The sequence below is a fragment of the Neofelis nebulosa genome, chromosome 9 (assembly GCF_028018385.1).
Source record: "Neofelis nebulosa isolate mNeoNeb1 chromosome 9, mNeoNeb1.pri, whole genome shotgun sequence".
Lineage (NCBI taxonomy): Eukaryota > Metazoa > Chordata > Mammalia > Carnivora > Felidae > Neofelis > Neofelis nebulosa.
This window is the reverse complement of record NC_080790.1, coordinates 96,313,881-96,335,474: the sequence shown is the minus strand read 5'-3', so window position 1 is coordinate 96,335,474 and position 21,594 is coordinate 96,313,881. Positions and strand designations below refer to the sequence as shown.

The following is a 21,594-nucleotide window of genomic DNA, read 5'->3' as shown; positions in this document are numbered from 1 at the left end:
TTGAATGTAGGAAAAGCAGTCCCTGAGGAGAAAAATTGTAGGATTCGGCCAAAAACAGACTTTCTTACAATCAAACAACAAAGAGTGCTTATTTTAATTAATTATTTCATACCAGAAAAGATCTGAGGCAACTTACGCAAATATATAAAATAATATATAATTAAGAACAAGAATAATAATCATAGCACCACAATACACATGGAGCCCTTCGCCTGTGCCGGTCATAAAGCGACCTTGTTCCTGGATTGTCTCCCCAGGTTCTGATAGTGAGTCTTGGAGGGAAGGACCGTCGTTTTCCCCATTTTACAGCTAGGAAGACCAAGGCTGGGAGAGGTTACATAAGCAATAAGTAGCACAGCTGGGCCAAAAATAAAAGTCATCAGTAAATGGGAATCTAAGGGCAGGACACCTGGGTGGAGCTGAGCTGCCGTGTAGAGGGTGGGTATTTGAGCATAGGTGTTTATTTAGAAAATCCACACATTTGGCTTTGAATTCCTTCAAGGTCACAAGAAGGAGGGAAATATCCGTGGTTGGATTTGTAAGGGTCATAAGATAAATGCATTCCATTTTCTAAGGTGAAGCAGTTTCTCCTGGTCTAAGTATCCAGAATTCAGAAAAATAAATGGAGGCAGACAGATGTTTCAGATATTCCTTTATGGCATTTCCAAAAACCAAGACTTAGTGGCAAGGGTGGCAGGCAGTCTGTGCTCTGTCCTCAGCATGATCTGGGTGCTGACACTCACTCAGGACAAGTGTGTTCTTTGAGATACTATGAAGCCTAAGAAAACTTTTGTGCTTGAGAGAGCATGGCCTTCCCATGTTGGTGTGGGGCGTGCCAGGGCCCATGGGCTGGTCAGGATCTCCCTCTAGAGACAGTTATGCATGTGCCCAGCTCACAGATAAGCCACACCAGTTCCAATGGCCTGCAGCAGACGGCAGCCTCTGTGCACTGAGCAGAGAAAGCGGTGCAAGGCAATGTTTTCTAGCACCTCTGCAGCCAGCTGACTGTAAGACCAGCCAGGACACTGTAAGATGCCAGGCTTTAAGTACTGTTAGCTTCTGGTTCCTGGGTACACCGTGATAATCTGCTGAACACCACCTCTGTGGATCCCTGAGCGGACCAGCCATAGGAGAGAAGTTGATTACAAGCCATTCAGAAGATGGCTGACTTCTGCCCCAAATTAGGATTTTGGTTTTAGTGCTAGTGCATCGTAAGCCATTCTTCCTTAGAGCAGTAAACACCCATTATCTGTTGAGGCCAGTTCTAGACTGTGACAAAAAAACATAGCCAATCTTTAGCAGGTGACAATTACAAGTGGTTATCAAATAGCTAGTGGGTTTTGCTTTCAAAATCATTAATCTTACCTTTCCAGGTGTGCCCCAATGCAGTAAGTTGACTAGATAGAGATTCTGGCAAACTCAGGTTGGACAAGAAGCATTCATAATTAAACTTTCATTTCAGTCTGCAGGGTTCTTTTGTGGTTTTTTTTTTCTGTTTGTTTTTGCCTGCCTATGTGATATGTGGCATCCCTGAGTGAAGTCCATTGCCCCAGAAACATGTAATTTAATTTCTGAGCAAACCTAGGGTTAACTGGAAATACTTATTTGTTCCTATTATTATTTTTAAAAATTATATTGAAATGCATGAATCCACTTTCTTTCATGGGCAGAATAAAATTATCAGAATACAGCCTTATAGTGTGAACACAATTTGTCCCCTGTTCGCCGCATTTAAGCCTGCTTGAGCTGGATGGGGACATGTAGGACACCAGGGCTCTCCCACGGGCTTGAAGGTGGCTGTCACATATGTAAAATGTTTTGTGTGGGTTTTGTTCCAGAGTGTTTAATTTGGGGGCATGGTTGAATCTAGAGTAGTAGATAGGTTCTAGTTCTGGGAATGTCAACAACACACATTCTCCCAATTTTTATGAACTTAACTATAAGAAAAGAATTTTGTTAAATCAGTTGCTGTAGAGTCTTTGGGCTATCATAGCAGACACAACATCCATTCACTCATTCCTCCTCAGAAACAGGATCCTGATTTATAGGATGTTACATTGTATTTAAAATAAATGACAGTGATTCCCAGCCTTCTCTGCAGCCAAGGAAGCCATATGACTAATCTTTGGCCAGTAAGACATAAATAGAAGTGCTATGTGAGATTTCTAGGAATTGTCCCTAAACGAGAGGGGAAGGAACCTCTTTTTCTCTTTATCCATCTAAGAACATATATGTGAAGACTGGAACTCAGCAGCCATTTTGCGCCATGAAGCCAATTGTCCTATGGATAGTACTGTGATCTGATGGCTGTGGAACCACCATGCCCATCCTGGACACTCCACCTAGCCTTTTTTTTTTTTTATGTGAAAGAAAAAGTACTGATTTAAAGATTTTTTACAGGAAATGAGATTTGGTTGTGCACTTGTTCAGAGCATGAACTTTGAGGTCAAGCAGAATTATGATTAAGACCTAATTCATCCTCGTTAGTTGTGTGACCTTGGGCAAGTCATTTAACCTTTCTGAGTCTATTTATTCATCTGTAAAATGGACTGTCAAGTCCCACTTTAGAGGACTGGAATCAGGATGGAGTGAGATAATGCATAAAAACTGTTTAGCACAGTGTCTGTGGGTTTATGTCCCCAGATGAATACAACAGCACCTCCCCATCAAGCTGTAATAGAAACTTCCCTGTCCCAGAGTGCACTAAGCATCTGCCAGGTTGTAAGCTACCTTAGGCAGTAGAGCCACACACCGACTAACTATGGAATGACTTTAATAAGAATTAGAAACACTGGGCCGCCTGGGTGGCTCAGTCGGTTAAACACCCGACTTCGGCTCAGGTCATGATCTCACGGTTCATGAGTTTGAGCCCCGCATCAGGCTCTCTGCTGTCAATGCAGAGCCTGCTTCAGATCTTCTGTCTCCCTCACTCTACTCCTCCTCCAGCCTCTCTCTCTCTGTCTCTCAAAAATAAATAAACATAAATTAACGAATTCGAAACACTGTACAAACACATCACATCTCTGATTTCACAGATATCATTGCTTAGGACAAGGCAGAAGTAGTTGTTTCTTTCCTTTCTTTCTTTCTTTTTTTTTTTTTTGAAGGATAATCTAAAAAATTTTGAAGTAATGAGCAATGTCCATGAAAAACTGATGGGTTCCGAAGTGATCAAAAGTTGGCAAACACTAGGAAAAGAGAGGTTGGCAAACAGAAATGCAGCGACAAAGAACTGAGGACAAGCAGATGGCAGTTTCACTCCTGCCGAGCTCCTCCCCAGCCTTGCTTTCCCACAGTGTACCCCTCCGCAGCCTGAACCCACCTCAGTGTCCCTAATTCTACCCTCCGCACTTCTAGGGTGAGGACCACGCTTTCACACTGGTTCCCTCTGTGCCCAAAAGCGTCTGGCTGTAATTGATTAATGGCAAAGAATGACCCCGGAGGTGTTCCCCCTCCTTCCCATTTTATAGCTATGGAAGTCAGGAGCCCTGGAAGACACCTAGGACAGAGAAAAGGGGAGAGAAAAGTCCTCACAGGAGCACAGTGGGGAAGAAATGAGTATTAAAGGACAAGTGAATTGAGCCAGCAGAGAGTACAGAACCAGAGGAAAATAGGTGCTAGAAATAAACAGGGTTTTGAAAGGCCTCATTGAACCTGTTAGGATGGATAGATGAATGGATGGATGAATGGATGGATGGATGGATGGATGGATAGGAGGATGGGTAGTTGGGTGGGTGGGTGAATGGATGGATGGGTGGAAGAAGAAAGGAAGCTAGAACATAGCATGTGTACTTAGCCGAAAACATGTTTACAAACCTGCCTTCATCTCACCCAGACCCCTTCACCAGGCTTTGCACACCCACATGCCTTTGTGACCCATAGGTGAGCAATACCATCCAGGCTGGTAACCACAGTGATGAGCCAAAGGGGGCATCAATTGAGCTGATTACTGCCACATAACTACAAGGACCCAGCATTGCCGAATATGATTTTTTAAGGAAATTCCCCAAATCCAATTTCCAAATGTTGTTCAGGCCAAAGCAGCCACATCTGTAGGTCATGCCTGGCCCCCAGGGTATCTGGGCACAAAGTTGATTACATACCCTGATGTCCATCACTTTCTGCCTTCTGTGTATGGAATGTAAAGAGGAGAGAGAAGGCCCACCGGCCACGCTCCAGCCCACACTGCCACAAGTCTGAGGCTCGCTGCTGGGTGTGACCTACAACCAGGCATTGTGGGAATTGTCTATCCTCCGTGTTGAATCTGAGATCCTGTCAGTACAAGAAAGGACTTGGACAGTGAGGATTTCATTCTCTAAGTCAAGCCTGCATGTCAACCATCTTCTCACCTGGAGAAAAGGTAGTTTCCAGCTCAAGCCAACCTCTGTGCAGTTGTGAGTGGCAGCTGGGGATCCTCTTAATGAGTCTAAGAGCAAAGACTATTATCCCTCCAGGATAAAATTGGAATGATTTTCACTAAAAAAGAATAAAAATAAGAATAAAGAAAAAGAAGGAAAGAAAGAAGGAAGGAAAGAAGAAAGGAAGAAAGAAATAAGGAGAAAGAAAGAAAGATTTTGGAGAAAGGTCTGTGTTTCTTCTCTGCCCACCTGCCTCCTTTTTCCTAACTGTGGGGTCATGGAGCAATTTTCAGTTGAACTTCCGCATGCAGGGAGTGCAGCCCAGCTCTTCAGCACCTCTCCTTCCCTCACCGCCTGCCTTGAAGTTAAGATCCAGGACTTGAAAAACAACATCCTCTACCCTGTTCTTTTCGCTTAGACACTTCGGACTTTCCCCCAAGGCCAGTGAATGCGACTTCCTCCATCCAGTGTGTCTTGTGGGGTTGCTTTTCTCAGCATTCAGCGTGGCCAATGGCTAAGCTAGTTACCAGATCCCCACCCTGCTTCATACGATTTCGTCAATAGAGTTGGCTGATTGACCAGATGAGGATGAGACTTCTGGAGAAGTCTGATCAATTGCTTAATGATTGGGCCGTATCGACCAGGAATGGTTAATAGAGTTCCACAAGTCAACATTTCCCGGGGCTTCTGAGAAAAGCGTATCATTTGCAAAAGTGATGGAGAATTTAAGTTCCCCCAAGGAACCCGGGCCAGCCATTGGCAAGATGAACAGAAACAGTAATGTCTTCTGTCTGGACCCTGGAGAATGTGTGTCAGCTTTTCCTCACAGCTGTGTAGAAACGATTTGTGTGATATTAACACCGAAATCCACACAGCCATTGAGAAATCACATTATCCTCGTGTTCTTACCTGACGTTCTCTCCTGAGGATTTCTAGGCAACCAGCTATGAAGGTTACCCAGTGGCTCTGGTCAGTCTTACTTTTTTGAACATAAATTGGGAAAGAAGTTAATATTTTTCTTGTTTTTAAAAATTCACAGTATTCATGGAAATAGAAATTTCCTAAAAGCTTATCACTAATGCTGAGTATCCACAGCACTTGGGGTGGTCAGTGCAGACCTGACCACAGCCTTGGCAGGGATTCCAGATGCTCCTCTCCTTTCTATGGAGAAGGAAAAAAAAAAACAAAAACAAAAACAAAGCACAGATATCTTTCAGTTTGTAGGGAGAAAACTAGACCTAAAACTGTTCATAATGCATAAACTTCTTTCTAACCCCCTTATATCATCTCTGATCATCATGTTTGACTCCACACATTCTTATCAATTGCAAAATGAGTCTGGTTAAGTTCAGAGCTTTTCTAATTTTAATAATGAAGGCTGCTGTGTGTCTAGAATGATTTAAAGGAGGCCCATAGGGATCTGTACTGTTCTAAACCCCCCTCCTACCTAAACTGGGTCCCAGGAGCTGGTGCAAAATCTCTCCATGGAGAGGAGGCAAGGCGGCCTGAGTCTGACCCCTGCCCTCACCTGCAGGTGTCTTCAGGAGCCTGGGCCCCACCTGCTCTTTCAGTCTCCTAGGGGCCAGCCTGTGCCAGATGCTGTGGGGACCCATAGCCCACAGTGTGTATGATAAAAGGATAAGTGCCCAGTTAGCTTTCCTGCAAGAACTGCCCCCATGCAGTGAAAACAGTGCAGAGAAAGTAAGTGAAAGCCATCAGGCCAGGAGTTAGCTTCAAGGAGAAGGTTCGTGTTGGGCTTGAGCATTGGACAGCAGTAGGGAAGACACAGGTATGGAAAAGGCTCCTCTGGGCTGCAAAAAAATGCACAGAGCCCATCAGGCAGGAAGGGCAAGGTAAAAGGTATCTGGAAGGGGCCAGAGGGGGTGAGAATCTTAGACTCTCCACAGAGAGGAGGCAGCAAAGGGAGCATAGGGCAACCGAGGTGCAGTTTGGAGTGGGGAGAGCCTGAACTAGAAACAGACTCTAAGGATGTGCCCTCAAGCTGCCTGTCAGTGGCCCTCCCACTTGTCCTGAGCCTCCCCTCCCCACTCTGAGCATGCAGAGAAGGGACACCCAGAAGCTCTGCAACCCACAGCCAGTTCAGGAAGAGAGTTGACCATGGCTTTGCAGTCCCCGTGCCGCTGAAGCAGTGAGTGTAGGAAATTCTCAGCGGGCTGTGCCACCATTAAGGTTGGCGCTGTCCTTGCCACGAAGGATGGAAAAAGAAATACAATGCAAGCCCATTTCATTTTCTTCCATAATGGGATTGAATTGGCCTACTTTGAATAAAAAACATTGGCACCTGCTGGAAGGAATCAGGTCCAGACTGCCTGCCATTTGGGATGCTTTTGCCCACCTGAGAGAGTCTTGTCTGCCTAGGGTTTGTGAACTAGGATTCTCAGCAACCTTCAACCACGACAAATTGGGTTCTGAAATTTTCAGTGAACAAACCTCACCCCAGCTTTATACATGCATTTTGTTTGGTTTGGTCACCGAGCACATGGATTTTTAGCAAGTAGATTATAATGTCTGCATATGAAAATTTTCCCCTAAAAAGTATAGCCCCCTGCACATTGCAGAAAATAGAAATCCAAATAGCTTTCATCCTAGGCTGATGCTCAAATCCAGGAATTTAGAAAAACAAGTCTTCAAGCCACACAGCCATTGGCCTGAGGGGCAGCTGGCAACGTTTGAAAGGCACCATGTTCTGTGATGGGAGACTATTACTTTATTTCTGAGGAAATACTGGACTAGAGGGTTACTAAAAATTTTTATAAAATTGTTACACAGCCCCATTTTCTGTACAAGTCAATTTCCTAAAATGTTACTTTGCCCAGGTCCAGAGAGAGGGAGGGATGGACAGGCAGAGCACAGGGGATTTTTTTAGGACAGTGAAACTCTCCCACATGACACTGCAGTGGTGGATGGTAGGGTATATAGTGCATTTGTCAAACCCATAGAATGTTTGTCACATGACAAATGAAGCCCAGTGTAAACTATGGACCTTAGTTCCAAATAATGTATCAATATTGGTTCATCAATTGTAACAAATGTGCTTTACTAATAATGCAAGGTGGGGATGGGAGGAAACGTATGGGAACTCCGTATTTCTGCTCTATTTTTTTCTTTTTTTTTTTTCTTTTTTCTTTTTTATTTTCTTTTTTATTTTTTTTTTTAATTTTTTTTTCAACGTTTTTTATTTATTTTTGGGACAGAGAGAGACAGAGCATGAACGGGGGAGGGGCAGAGAGAGAGGGAGACACAGAATCGGAAACAGGCTCCAGGCTCCGAGCCATCAGCCCAGAGCCTGACGCGGGGCTCGAACTCACGGACCGCGAGATCGTGACCTGGCTGAAGTCGGACGCTTAACCGACTGCGCCACCCAGGCGCCCCTCTATTTTTTTCTGTACACCTAAATCTGCTCTAAAAATAAAATATATTAATTAAAAAGTTAATTTACCAGAAGGAAACAAGTTTCGGGGGGAACATGGAAGTGAATTACCGACAGGGATACAGCTACTTGGGGATGCTGTGAATGGTAAATGCCCAAGGACCATCACCCAGAGTGTGGTTCCTCATCACAGTGCTTGCTGTGAGGTCATTTGGTGAGTACCTTAAAAATCACCACCAAATTAAGCAGTTTTTGTAAGAACTGGGGAAGAACTTGCAAATGAGATTCTTCTCTGGGTAGATTTTTTAGTCCATTTTTTCCCTCCTTACCAAAGGGACCAATTCCTTTCACCACTATCTAAAACACCTTGTCTCTAATGCCTGCCCTACAAAAACAGCAGCTACTTCATCTAACAATGGAGATGTTGCTAATTATCCACCCACTCAAGAGCCTGACCTGAATCCTTTAAACAGAGCAGACCGAGGGCATCTCGGAAACTGCAGATTATCTGCTAGTCATTTTCTTCCTAAATCCTGTTCAGTGCCACACGCCGTCTGATCAGAGTTGCCATTGGAATATGTGACCTTCTAGTGGGACTTCTGTTTAGGGACTGAGTCTGAACTCCTTCTTGTTTTTCCCCTGGCTAAGGGTTTTATGCATATTTAGCCTGATCCGTGTGGCAGGCTGTGAGCAATCTGGTGTTGCAGACAGGTGTGAAGAAGCTCTCTAGGCGGGGTGGGAGCCTACACACTGCTCTCGGTGATGCACCAGCTCTCCCTGCTGTGAGAGCCTTAGCATTCCATGACCCTGGTGTAAGTTGCCCCTAGGGGCCGCCACTGAAGCTGCAATAAAATTGAGAAGGAGCCTTTGGAAGTCAATTTACTCGTTTGGCTTCCAGGGTATTGTGAGAGAGAGAGAGAGAGAGAGAGAGAGAGAGAGAGAGAGAACAAGTGGGAGATGGGCAGAGAGCAAGAGGGAGAGAGAGAATCCCAAGCTCTCTCTCTTGCACTGTCAGGCTCTTGTACTGTCAGCACAGAGCCTGACGACAGGCTCAGTTTCACGAACTGTGAGATCATGACCTGAGCCCAAGTCAAGAGTTGGACACTCAGCCAACTAAGCCACCCAGGCACCCCTGAATAGAGTTCTACAAACCTTTCTCTTTTGTATGTAAAAATGGCTGTCACAGATGAAATCCAGGAATATGGGTAACAGTTTGCTACAGATTGTTACCTTCTGGAAGAAGGTCTCAAAATGTTTTCCCATAGGAGACAATGTTAGGAAGTGTTAAAGAAATAAGATTTCAGGTCTCCCAGATCTTTGGTTTCCAAACTGTTCAGTGTATTTTGATGAGAATAGAGGTGGTCAAATACCTAGGTGCTGTTACTGCTGGACACTGCTGTGAGAGGCATGGAGAGTTTCAAAGACAGCAAAAGAAATAATTTGCAAAAACATCCAACTTCTTCTTCATGCCCCCCTCCCCCACCCCCTACCCTAATCCTCCACCCCTGCCAAGCACTCTACAGATGGGCTCAGCAACTATCTTTTCAGAGGATTAAGGGTCACTTTCTCCTCCAGCCATCTGTGTTCAGCTTTGTGGACAAAGGCTGCGGGAATGTGGGTGTTAGATGGTGGGCCAGGGCCCGGGTTGGGCAGGCTGTGACCTTAGGGAAGTGGGGTTCCCCCACAATTCCCTCTGTGAAGCCAACAATGAGGAGGGCCAAGTAGTGAAGCCTGCCTGAACCGTACCTGGGCTGTGGGAACAGGGCCATGCAGGAACCAAGAAAGCAGAGAGAGGATGTACCACCTAGAAGGATGTGGTTGTAGGCCCCGGAACCAAGAGGGAGGGCACTCCTGATGGTACTGTGGAAACACACAGGGGACATCTCAGCAACTGGGGAAAGGAAACCACAAATTTAAAAGGGCCCACTGGGGGGCGCCTGGGTGGCTCAGTCGGTTAAGACTGTTTTTGAGTTAGGTCATAATCTCTGTGGGTTTGAGCCCATTGTCTGGCACTGTGCTGACAAGCTCAGAGCCTGGAGGCTGTTTTGGATTCTGTGACTCCCTCCCTCTCTACCCCTCTCCTGCTCATGCTTGCTCTCTCTCTCTCTCTCCCTCTCCCTCTCTCAAAAATAAAAAAATAAACATTAAAAATATTTTTAAAAGGGCCCACTGGTTCCTAACTTAAGAATTATGATAGTTTCAAAATTTGCACAGCCACAATTCCCTGAAGCTTTTCTAGAAGCTGTTTTGATCTAAGAGGTAGGGACCATCCTAGCAAATCCGTGCTTGAGTGTCTGGACATAGGCTGTAATTGACGTTTTGGTCCAAGAAGCTACTCTCTGAGGAGATGTGTCAAAACATCACCCCAAGGTGCTCATCCTTGCCAAGGTGGCCAGCCCTGCACCAGTGCCTTTGCTTAAGGACTTAGATGGATGTTGGATGTTGGCCAGGGTTTGTAGGGGCCCAGAAACCCAGCCAGAATGCCTATCAATTTGGCTCCATTCATTAAGAATTAGGTGGCCTTGAGTAATTTCAGAGGCGAGTAGTCCTCTGACATTTCCGCAAAGTGCCCACCTGACACCCTCAGCCTTGCTTGCTGCGGGGCTTAGCAAGATCATCCTGGAGCTCTGGTTTCACATACAGCTTTCCCAGTCTTCCCAGTGATTCTCTTTTTCATAATGCTTCCCGTCTTGGGGCATTTTGCAGAGTTCTGTCACCAATTTATTTAGCAGAACTTTATTCTATATTAATGAAAGACCAATCCGAGCCAGGCAGAAAGAATGTACACAGTGCAATGTACATTCATTCATTTGTGAAGATTCATAAGATGCTTTTCGCATGCAAGTGCTGAAATGGATGGCCATGGAGTGATTACAGTGGTCCCCCTTTCCCCGCTGGAAATATCTCCAAGACCCCCAGTAGATGCCAGAAACCGTGGTTAGTCCTGAGCCCTATATGTTTTCTTCAGCGCATACACACCTACGATAAAGTTTAATTTGCAAATTAGGCACTTTAATAGATTAGCAACAATAACATAATAGAACAGTTATAGTCATACACTTAATGAAAGTTATATGAATGTGGTCTCTGTCAAAATACCTTATCACACAGTACTCACCCTTCCTCTTGTGATGACGTGAGCTGATAAACTGCCCACATGATGAGACGAAGTGAGGTAAATGACATAGGCACTATGATGTAGTGTGAGGCTACTACTGACCTTCTGACAGTATGTCAGGAGGAGGGTCACCTGCTCCGGAGTACGGTTGACTGCGGGTGACTGAAATGCAGAAAGTGAAATCATGGAGACAGAGGACTGCTGTACACAACAGCTCTGACTGGGCTGCTGCCTCCAGGAGCATCTTTCCCACCCATCGCCTTCCTGACCTCACCTCCCTACCAATCCCTGCTCTTATCTCCACTCTGCCTCACAGAGTGCTCTTAGCACACTCCTGGCTCCAGGTGTTCACATCTGCTGTTCCCTCTCTCTGGAGGGCTCTTCCCCCAGATCTCCACATGGCTCTCTCTCCCTGCCCTCAAGCCTTTACTCCCTGAGCTTTTCTTTGGCCTCCCCTATCCTTGCCTGCCTTGTGTTTTCTCCTAAGCAGTTCTCATCATCCAACAGGCCTTATGTTTACTTATTTATCACTTGAATATAAGCTTCACAGTGGCAGGGATGATGGTCTATTTTGGTCCTTGCTGTTTCCCCTGTGCCCAGAATACTGCTGGGTGCATAATAGATGTTCCATAAATATTAGTGGAATTCATAGTTGAATGGAAAATAGGTAATTAAGCATGAAACTAGGTCTTATTCTGGTCAAGCAAATAGGTGATAGGTAATAAGTGATATAGCTGAGCGCCATGCTGATTGTAGCACAGACTCTTATCATTATACTTGTCCTTTAAGGCCTCAGTCGTCCCTGGGTCTCGTCACTTCCTTCCCTAAGAATTAACTTCAGGTCTGGGAAAACAGAAGGTGCTCGTCTGCACGTGGGCACCAGGTTTTCCTTCCCTGGTGCACACACATGGCATCCATTAGCAGTAATGGGAACAAACTCACATCCAGAGAACAGTGAAACCCACGTGATCAACGTGTCTCCCGCGTGAAAGAAGTGGTTTCCCATCCCAAGACACTTAGCATTAAAATAAAATCAGAGTTAAAATAACAGTAAATGGTCTTGGCTCTCCAAGAATGCATCACAAAGCATTTACTCCAATGGTTTTCAGTGAAAAGTTAGCGAATATAAACACCGAAAGAGCTGCCCTCCTAAAAGATGTTCAATTAAGCATCAGTGCAATTGTATGGAGACTATGTTGCAACACCACCGAGGTGGCCTGTTTTTCTGGTCATTATTAATCCAGAAACCTTAATGATGAACAACATTTGTGTTATTGTCTACCCAAATGTAATTTGTTTATGCAGCAGTTCAGTTAATCCTGCAATCTGTTTTTCTCAAATGAGGGCAGATAATGGAGACACCGTTCTTTACAAGTCTTCAGGCTTTTAAATTCTGATAAAATCAGGATTCTTCACTGGGTCTTGCCCCAGCTCTGAATTAAACCACTTTAAATGTAATTATGGAACCTGGCCTTACATCAGGAACATCCATTTAAAAAATTGATTGGCCAGGCTGTTCCACAAGGCATTTTATGAGCAAACGCTTGTGAAGGGGCCAGAACTGTAATTTATAAAGGCAAAAAGCAGGTAAATACTTTATTAGTGGTAATGAGAGCGTTTCCAGCTAACTGAATCTTTTCTTTCCTCACTAGCTACTTCATGGAGCCATGGTGCATGGCCCTGTTTCACGATCGTTTTATTGATCTAAGGAAAGAGTTACGCCAGATCTTGACCTCCAAGGAGGTAAGAGTGATTAATAGATATGTGAGTTATTCCTTGCAGATTACAAGCACTTTGTAGTTGTTGGTCATTTAGACTTTTCTCTACATTCCCCCTTTTGGTTTTACTTACAACTGTACTTCTTATAAACAAGATTTGGAGTATGTGAACATAGACAGTGATATTTCAGGAAAAGTGGATTATTTAAATCCTTTTATGAGAGGCAGATTTCTTTTTCCTTTTTACAAGTAACTGTATTTTCATGATCACTTAACAGGGATGTTGACTGGGAACCGGATCTGAGTTTTTTCGACTTGCTCTTAAGAATGAAGATTGCATGCCTTTAGTTTCTGCCCTATTGCCCACCATTCGCTAGATATTTGTGTGTCTGTGTGTTATTATAAAAATGTAAAGGGAAGGTGTAAGATGCCCAGACACACCCCTTGTATAACCCAAACTGCTTTCTCAAAGTGATAGGGAATTAACTGGAAGGTTACGTTTCCCAAAGACTCCATGCTCAGCAAGAAATTTGACTCTGCAGTGTAAGTAGTGAAATATTCGTGAAGCTTTAAATTAAATTCTTTCTTGCAACACTAGACTCCTTATTGAAGCTGTGGAGAGTTAGTGTCTGTGCTCACAAAGTAGTCAGATATCCATCGCAGACTCTCCCTTGCTCCACTCAGATATGGGCTGGCCCCAGTGGGCACAGCTTAGTTTTCCACCATGTTTTATTGTCTAAAAGGGCAAGTACTGCGTCTCTGTTATCACCTCCACTTGAGAGCACCTGTGACCCTCAAAGGTTCCTGTGGTGTGGACTCCATATTGGGCAGCATAGATACAGATCACACACTGAGTCCGTACTGCCTGCACCGCCTTGCTTAACCATGACACTATTTTTTTTTTTTTAATTTTTTTTTCAACGTTTTTTATTTATTTTTGGATAGAGAGAGACAGAGCATGAACGGGGGAGGGGCAGAGAGAGAGGGAGACACAGAATCGGAAACAGGCTCCAGGCTCCGAGCCATCAGCCCAGAGCCTGACGCGGGGCTCGAACTCACGGACCGCGAGATCGTGACCTGGCTGAAGTCGGACGCTTAACCGACTGCGCCACCCAGGCGCCCCTAACCATGACACTATTGTCATGGTCTTGACTTTACCAATGAGGAGGCTGGAGCCAAGAGACTTTAAAGGCCCCTGCCATGGGTTACACAGCTAGTCTCTGGCCAGCAAGCTTCAAACTCAAGGATGTCTCACTCCAAAGTCAGGAACATAGGCACTGAGCCATACAGACTAAACTGTGTGGCTTGGTACCTTCTCTTCATTGCTCGCCCCCTTCCCAGTTTTATTCTTGGGATCCAAGATGGGAAGATTAAATAATTTTACTAATCTGAAGTAGATTCAGATTGGGAAAGATAGGTTTAAAATATAAACCAAACTAGGGGCGCCTGGGTGGCTCAGTCGGTTGAGCGTCCGACTTCAGCTCAGGTCATGATCTCACAGTTTGTGAGTTCGAGCCCCGCATCGGGCTCTGTGCCGACAGCTCAGAGCCTGGAGCCTGCTTCGGATTCTGTGTCTCTCTATCTCTCTGCCCCTCCCCCACTTGTGCTCTGTCTCTCTGTGTCTCTCAAAAATAAATAAAAATGTTAAAAAATTTAAAAAAATATATAAACCAAACTCAGTTGTCTTTAGGATCCACATAGATAGGAACCAGGCAAGTAAATGTACATGAGGGAGGCAGAGGGGAGTGTAACTATACAAAGTTCATCCATGCTAAAGGCACTCAAATTTGGATATATATATATGTATATAGAGAGCTACGGGTCAGATGGGTCCCTGCACTTCATCCTAAAACTGTGAGGGAGTCAGCTGAGGTTGAAATATGAACCTGAGTTGTAAGCCTGGTGATGACTGAATTTCACTTAACTCCTTAGATCCCTCTCTTCCTCTCAAAATGTAATCTGCAGCTCATTACTGCACCATAGTAAACACTCATTAGTTTTCTAGTTAACCCATCAAAATTCTGTGCCTAAATCCTTCCAAACCCCAGAATCGAGCTCCTCAGTTAATATTTTACACAGAGCCAAGGGGTTTTAGGTGCCACGCTTAAAAGGGAAGCTTTCCTCTCACCCTTCCAAGTTCACTACCAAACCCAACAACAGTCGCTTTTCATGGCCCTCACTGAGATACCCTCAACCTTTTATCCATGGAGAGACATTTGCTCTGGGTCAGTTTGCTATGCATGAAATCAGCATAGACAATAGGCCCTTTCAGTAGATCAGAAGTGGCCATGAATACTTGTGGAAGACACAGTAAGGACTTCCCCACCATCTTGTGGCTTTTCTAGATTCCCATGAAGTGAAACCTCTGGAAGGGATCTTGCTCTGCTTTCTGCGTTTACATGTGTCAAGTGGGAAAGGCCACAGGAAGAGGTGCTGCATGCAGTGGTGTCTGCCTCTAGCTCAGATCCTTGTAGAACAGGGACTACCTGTTCCCAACTCAGTGAGCTGTGGGAGGAGTGAAGGAGGGGATATGTGCAAGTACACTGCACAGAAGAATGGCTCCCAGTAAGTGCCAGCCCCCACAGGTAATGGTGGTGGGGACAGGCAGACAGTGGGAGTGGTACTCATATAAGCAGATATGCAGGAGTTCATTTGAGAGCCTGGTAATAGGAAAATAAAGAGGATGGCCTTCACTAAAGAATGATGGTAATTCCTTTTCTCAAATATTGAGATTAAGTAGCCCATTTCATTTTACTTTCCAGATTGTCTATAGGAAAGTACAGCAGTCCAGTCCCATTGACTATGATATCCTATAGCTCAGCATATCAGTTTTCCTCTACTTCCACATGGAGAGAAAGGAATAAAAGACTATTATTTATGACTGTTATTGTAAGTCATCTCAAATCTATGTATCACTTATTTTAAAAATTTTAAATCCACTGACACTGTGTTAAATCCACTTATTTTAAATCCACTGACACTGTGTTTACTTACCCAAAGAGTCACTGACCAAAATGAAATTTTATATAGTCAAGATTATTCTTCAAAAATGTAACAATTATAAACATATATGCACCAAGCAACAAAACCCATATATATATATATATATATATATATATATATATGAGGCAAAAGTTGATAGAATTGAAGGAAGAGATGGTTCTAAAATAAGAGCTGGGGAATTCAATATTTCACTTTCAGTAATGGATAGAACAACCAGGTAAGGAAATAGGGGACTTGAACAACAGGATTTCAGTACCCCACTTACAGCAATGGACAGATAAGCTAATCAGAAAATCAACAAGAAAACAATGGCTTTGAATGGCACACTGGACTAGATGGACTTAACAGATATATTCAGAACATTTCATCCTAAAGCAGCAGAATATACACTCTTCTCCATGGAACGTTCTCCAGAATAGACCACATACTGGAACACAAATCAGCCCTCAACAAGTACAAAAAGATTGAGATCATACCGTGCATATTTTCAGACCATAATGCTGTGAAACTCGAAATCAATCACAAGAAAAAAATTTAGAAAGATAACAAATACTTGGAGACTGAGGAACATCCTACTAAAGAATGAATGGGCTTAACCAAGCAGTTAAAGAGGAAACTACAAAGTATATGGAAGCCAATGAAAATGGCCACAACCCAAAACCTCTGGGACACAGCAAAGGCGGTCATAAGAGGAAAATATATAGCAATCCAGGCCTCCCTAAAGAAGGAGGAAAGGTCTCAAATACACAACCTAACCTTACGCCTTAAAGAGCGGGAAAAAGAACAGCAAATAAAACCCAAAACCAGCAGAAGACAGGAAATAATAAAGATTAGAGCAGAAATCAATGCTATCAAAAACAAAAAAACAACAAAAAAAACCCAGTAGAACAGATCAATGAAACCGGAAGCTGGTTTTTTGAAAGAATTTAAAAAATTGATAAACCACTAGCCAGTTTGATCAAAAAGAAAAAGGAAAGGACCTAAATAAAATCAAGAATGAAAGAGGAGAGATCACAACCAACACACCAGAAATAAAAACAATAATAAGAGAATATTATGAGCAATTATATGCTAATAAAATGGGCAATCTGGAAGAAATGGACAAATTCCTAGAAACATACACACTACCAAAACTGAAACAGGAAGAAATAGAACATTTGAACAGATCCATAACCAGTAAAGAAATCAAATTAGTATTCAAAAATCTCCCAAAAAAACAAGAGTCCAGGACCAGATGGCTTCCCAGGGGAATTCTACCAAACATTTAAGGAAGAGTTAACACCTATTCTCTTAAAACTGTTCCAAAAAATAGAAATGGAAGGAAAACTTCCAAACTGTTTCTCTGAAGCCAGCATTACCTTGGTTCCAAAACCAGACAAAGACCCCACTAAAAAAGGAGAACTATAGACCAGTTTCCCTGATGAGCATGGATGCAAAAATCTTCAACAAGCTATTAGCCAACCGGATCCAACAATACATTAAAAAAATCATTCACCATGACCAAGTGGGATTTATACCTGGGATGCAGGGCTGGTTCAATATCTGCAAAACAATCAATGTGATTCATCACATCAATAAAAGAAAGGACAAGAACCCTATGATCCTCTCAATAGATGCAGAGAAAGCATTTGACAAAATACAACATCCTTTCTTGGTAAAAACCCTCGAGAAAGTAGGAATAGAAGGATCATACCTCGAGATCATAAAAGCCATATACAAAAGACCCAACACTAATATCATCCTCAATGGGGAAAAACTGAGAGCTTTTCCCCTAAGGTCAGGAACAAGACAGGGATGTCCACTCTCACCACTGTTATTCAACATAGTATTGGCAGTCTTAGCCTCAGCAATCAGACAACACAAAGAAATAAAAGGCATCCAAATCGGCCAGGAGGAGGTCAAACTTTCACTCTTTGCAGATGACATGATACTCTATATGGAGAACCCTAAAGATTCCACCAAAAAACTGCTAGAACTGATTCATGAATTCAGCAAAATTTCAGGATATAAAATCAATGCACAGAAATCAGTTACATTCTTACACACCAACAAGGAAGAGACAGAGAAATCAAGGAATTGATCCCATATACAATTGTGCCAAAAACCATAAAATACCTAGGAATAAATCTAACCAAAGAGGTGAAAAATCTATACACTGAAAACTATAGAAAGAAATTGAAATATGAAATTGAATATGAAATATGAAATATGAAATTGAAAAAGAAATTGAAAGAAGTATGAAAGAAATTGAAGAAGACACACACACAAAAGGAAAAATATTCCATGCTCCTGGATAGGAAGAACAACTATTGCTAAAATGTCAATACTACCCGAAGCAATCTGCATATTCAATGCAATCCCTATCAAAATAACACCAGCATTCTTCACAGAGCTAGAACAAATAATCCTAAAATTTGTATGGAACCAGAAAAGACCCCGAATAGCCAAAGCAATCTGGAAAAAGAAAACCAAAGCAAGAGGCATCACAATTCCAGACTTCACGCTGTATTACAAAGCTATAATCATCAAGACAGTATAGTACTGGCACAAGAACAGACACTCAGATCAATGGCACAGAATAGAGAACCCAGAAATGGACCCACAAATGTATGGCCAATTAATATTTGACAAAGCAGGAAAGAATATCCAGTGAAATAAAGACAGTCTCTTCAGCAAGTTGTGCTGGGAAAACTGGACATGCAGAAAAATGAACCTGGACCACTTTATTACACCGGGCACAAAAATAAACTCAAAATGGATGAAAGACCTAAATGTAAGATAGGGAGCTATCAAGATCCTCGAGGAGAAAGGAAGCAAAAACCTCTTTGATCTTGGCCGCAGCAACTTCTTACTCAACACGTCTCCAGAGGCAAGAGAAAAAAAAGCAAAAATGAACTATTGGGACCTCATCAAAATAAAAAGCTTCTGCACAGTGAAGGAAACAATCAGCAAAACTAAAAGGCAACTGATGGAATGGGAGAAGATATTTGCAAATGACATATCAGATAAAGGGTTAGTATCCAAAATCTTTAAAGAACTTCTCAAACTCAACACCCAAAAAACAAATAATCCAGAGAAGAAATGGGCAAAAGACATGAATAGACACTTCCCCAAAGAAGACATCCAAATGGCCAACAGACACATGAAAAAATGCTCAACATCACTCATCATCAGGGAAATACAAATCAAAACCACAATGAGATACCACCTCACACCTGTCAGAATGGCTAACAGTAACAACTCAGGCAACAACAGATGTTGGTGAGGATGCGGAGGAAGAGGATCTCTTTTGCGTTGTTGGTGGGAATGCAAGCTGGCACAACCACTCTGGAAAACAGTATGGAAGTTCCTCAAAAAACTAAAAATAGAACTACCCTATGACCCAGCAATTGCACTACCAGGCATTTATCCAAGGGATACAGGTATGCTGTTTCGAAGGGGCACATGCACCCCCATGTTTATAGCAACACTATCAACAATAGCCAAGGTATGGAAAGAGCCCAAATGTCCATCGATGGATGAATGGATAGAGAAGATGTTATGTATATATACACAATGGAGTATTACTCGGCAATCAAAAAGAATGAAATCTTGCCATTTACAACTACATGGATGAAACTAGAGGGTATTATGCTAAGTGGAATTAGAGAAAGACAAATACCATATGACTTCACTCATATGAGGACTTTAAGACACAGAACAGATGAACATAAGGAAAGGGAAGCAAAAGTAATATAAAAACAGGGAGGGGGACAAAACATAAGAGACTCTTAAATATGGAGAACAAACAGAGGGTTACTGGAGGGGCTGTGGGAGGGGGGATGGCTAAATGGGTAAGGGGCATTAAGGAATCTACCCCTGAAATCTTTGTTGCACTATGTGCTAACTAACTTGGATGTAAATTTTTAAAAAAATTAAAATAAAAAAAAATGTTTTAAACAAAACTTTTCCATTTACAATAACATCCAAAAGAATAAAATACTTGGGAATTTGGGAAGTGGGCAGTGTAAGATTTGTATACTGAAAACCTCAAAACATTTCTGAAAGAAGCTAAAGCAGACCTAAATAAATGGAAAGCCATTTGTGTTCATGGACTGGAGACTGAATATAATTAAGATGGCAGCACTCCCCAAAGCCATGTACAAATTTAATGTAATCCTATCAAAATCCCAATGGCATCTTCTGCAGAAATGGAGAAATTCATAGGAAAATGCAAGAGACTCTAAATAGCCAAAACAATCTTGAGAATAAAAAATAGTTGAATGACTTACACTTTGCAGCTTGAGAACTTACTACAGATCAGCAGTAACCAGGACAGCATGGTACTTGCATAAGGATAGATCCAGAGATCAATGGAATAAAATTGATAATCCAGAAGTAAAAAACATTTACATGGAAAGATTTATGTCATTCATCACTAGGGAAATGCATAGCAGAACTACAATGAGATACTACTTCACACCCACTAGAGTGGCTATAGTAGAAAGAAAAAAAAAGTAACAAGTATTGGCAATAGATGGTCACACTGAAGGGGAGCTGATCACACTGAGGGACAGATGGTCACATGGGGAAAGATGGTCACCCTGAGGTGGAGCTGGTCACACTGAGAAGGGAGATGGTCACATGGGGGAAGACGGTCACACTGAGGGGCAGATGGTCACATGGGAGGGAGATGGTCATATAGAGAGGACACACTGTGAGAGGCAAATGCACAAAAATCTGTTTACAGTCTAGAGTGGTATTTGTCTTAGGTAAACTTAAAAGCTCCATTTTGTGATTTTACAGTATTTACCGCACTGTCAGAACAGCACCATACACCATTCTACAATTTTTGTAAAGTTGTTGTTTTTGTTTGCTACGATTCTCCTGAAAAACTAAGGAAGAAAGAACACACCTTGTGTGTGTTGTGGAAGATATGTTGGGGACATGCTGGCAGCACCTCTTTCATCCTGGGCATCAGGTGCCTTTTTCTGTCACTGTTTCATTGAGCTGATTTAAATCCGAAGTCCAGTGAGCCTCACTGACTGTTCTCCCAAGTGATTTGTGTGTAATCTCCAGGTCTTCTGTCAGTGTCTCACTGACAGAACCAAATAATTCTGTTACGCTTCCATATAGTTTGAACCTATTTTCCCATCTGTAAAATTCTTACTGTTAATAAATTAATGATCTGCAAGTCGCCTACTTTTTTTCTGTTGAAAATAAAAATTATTGGAAGTTCAAGGAAATATAGCACCAAAGTCCCCGTGAGTCTGCTGTTAGGGTCATTTGGAATTATTGTGGTATTCAGAACGTACACAGCTCAAACCTTGGTGGAGTGCATTGTAGAACAACTTCCTATCGATGGGCAGATACGTGATGGAGCAAATAGGGTAAACCTCAACCGTAGAATCTAGCCATGTGTGTGTGCTGGTGGTAAATGTACAATTCAGCCAACTTGCCTCTATGTTTGAGTATTTTTATAATAAAATGTTGGAAAATTCCCTACTATATTTTAGATATGCACGGCATGTGATTATCAACATTAAATAACTTTATTCTCTCTGAGCCTTATCTTTAAAGATGTCAACAAAATTTGAATTTACATATATACATATATAACACCCAGTGCTCATCCCAACAAGTGCCCTCCTTAATGCCCATCACCCGTTTAGCCCATCCCCACACCCACCACCCCTCCAGCAACCCCCAGTTTGTTCTCTGTATTTAAGAGTCTCTTATGGTTTGCCTCCCTCTCTCTTTTTATATTATAAAATCCTATTTCTTTAGAGAGGACTGTAACCATGTAAAGTAAACCATCTAGAAGTTTTCATGTAAAAATGCTTAATCACTTCCTTATTTTTAAAACAAGCGTGATCTGCAGATAACTTTTATCTGAATATTAAGAACTTAAAGTTACTATTCTTGCTGAATCTTGAGGACATTATTCCAAGTCAAGTAAGCCAGCCTCAAGAAGACAAATAATGTTTGATCCCACTTACATGAAGTACCCAGAGTAGTCAGAGTCAC

The 21,594-nt window shown here is 42.6% G+C and overlaps 1 protein-coding gene across 3 annotated transcripts in view; it reads left to right on the top strand.

Moving 5' to 3' along the window:
- The window catches only part of CFAP61 (cilia and flagella associated protein 61), a 282,171-nt gene that overhangs the window by 259,598 nt on the left and 979 nt on the right, over positions 1-21,594 (top strand). For all 3 annotated transcript variants that reach the window (XM_058684747.1, XM_058684746.1, XM_058684745.1), the window contains one exon: positions 12,520-12,610. In XM_058684747.1, the coding sequence (XP_058540730.1) occupies positions 12,520-12,610 (91 nt within the window). The remainder of the gene's footprint in view (positions 1-12,519; positions 12,611-21,594) is intronic.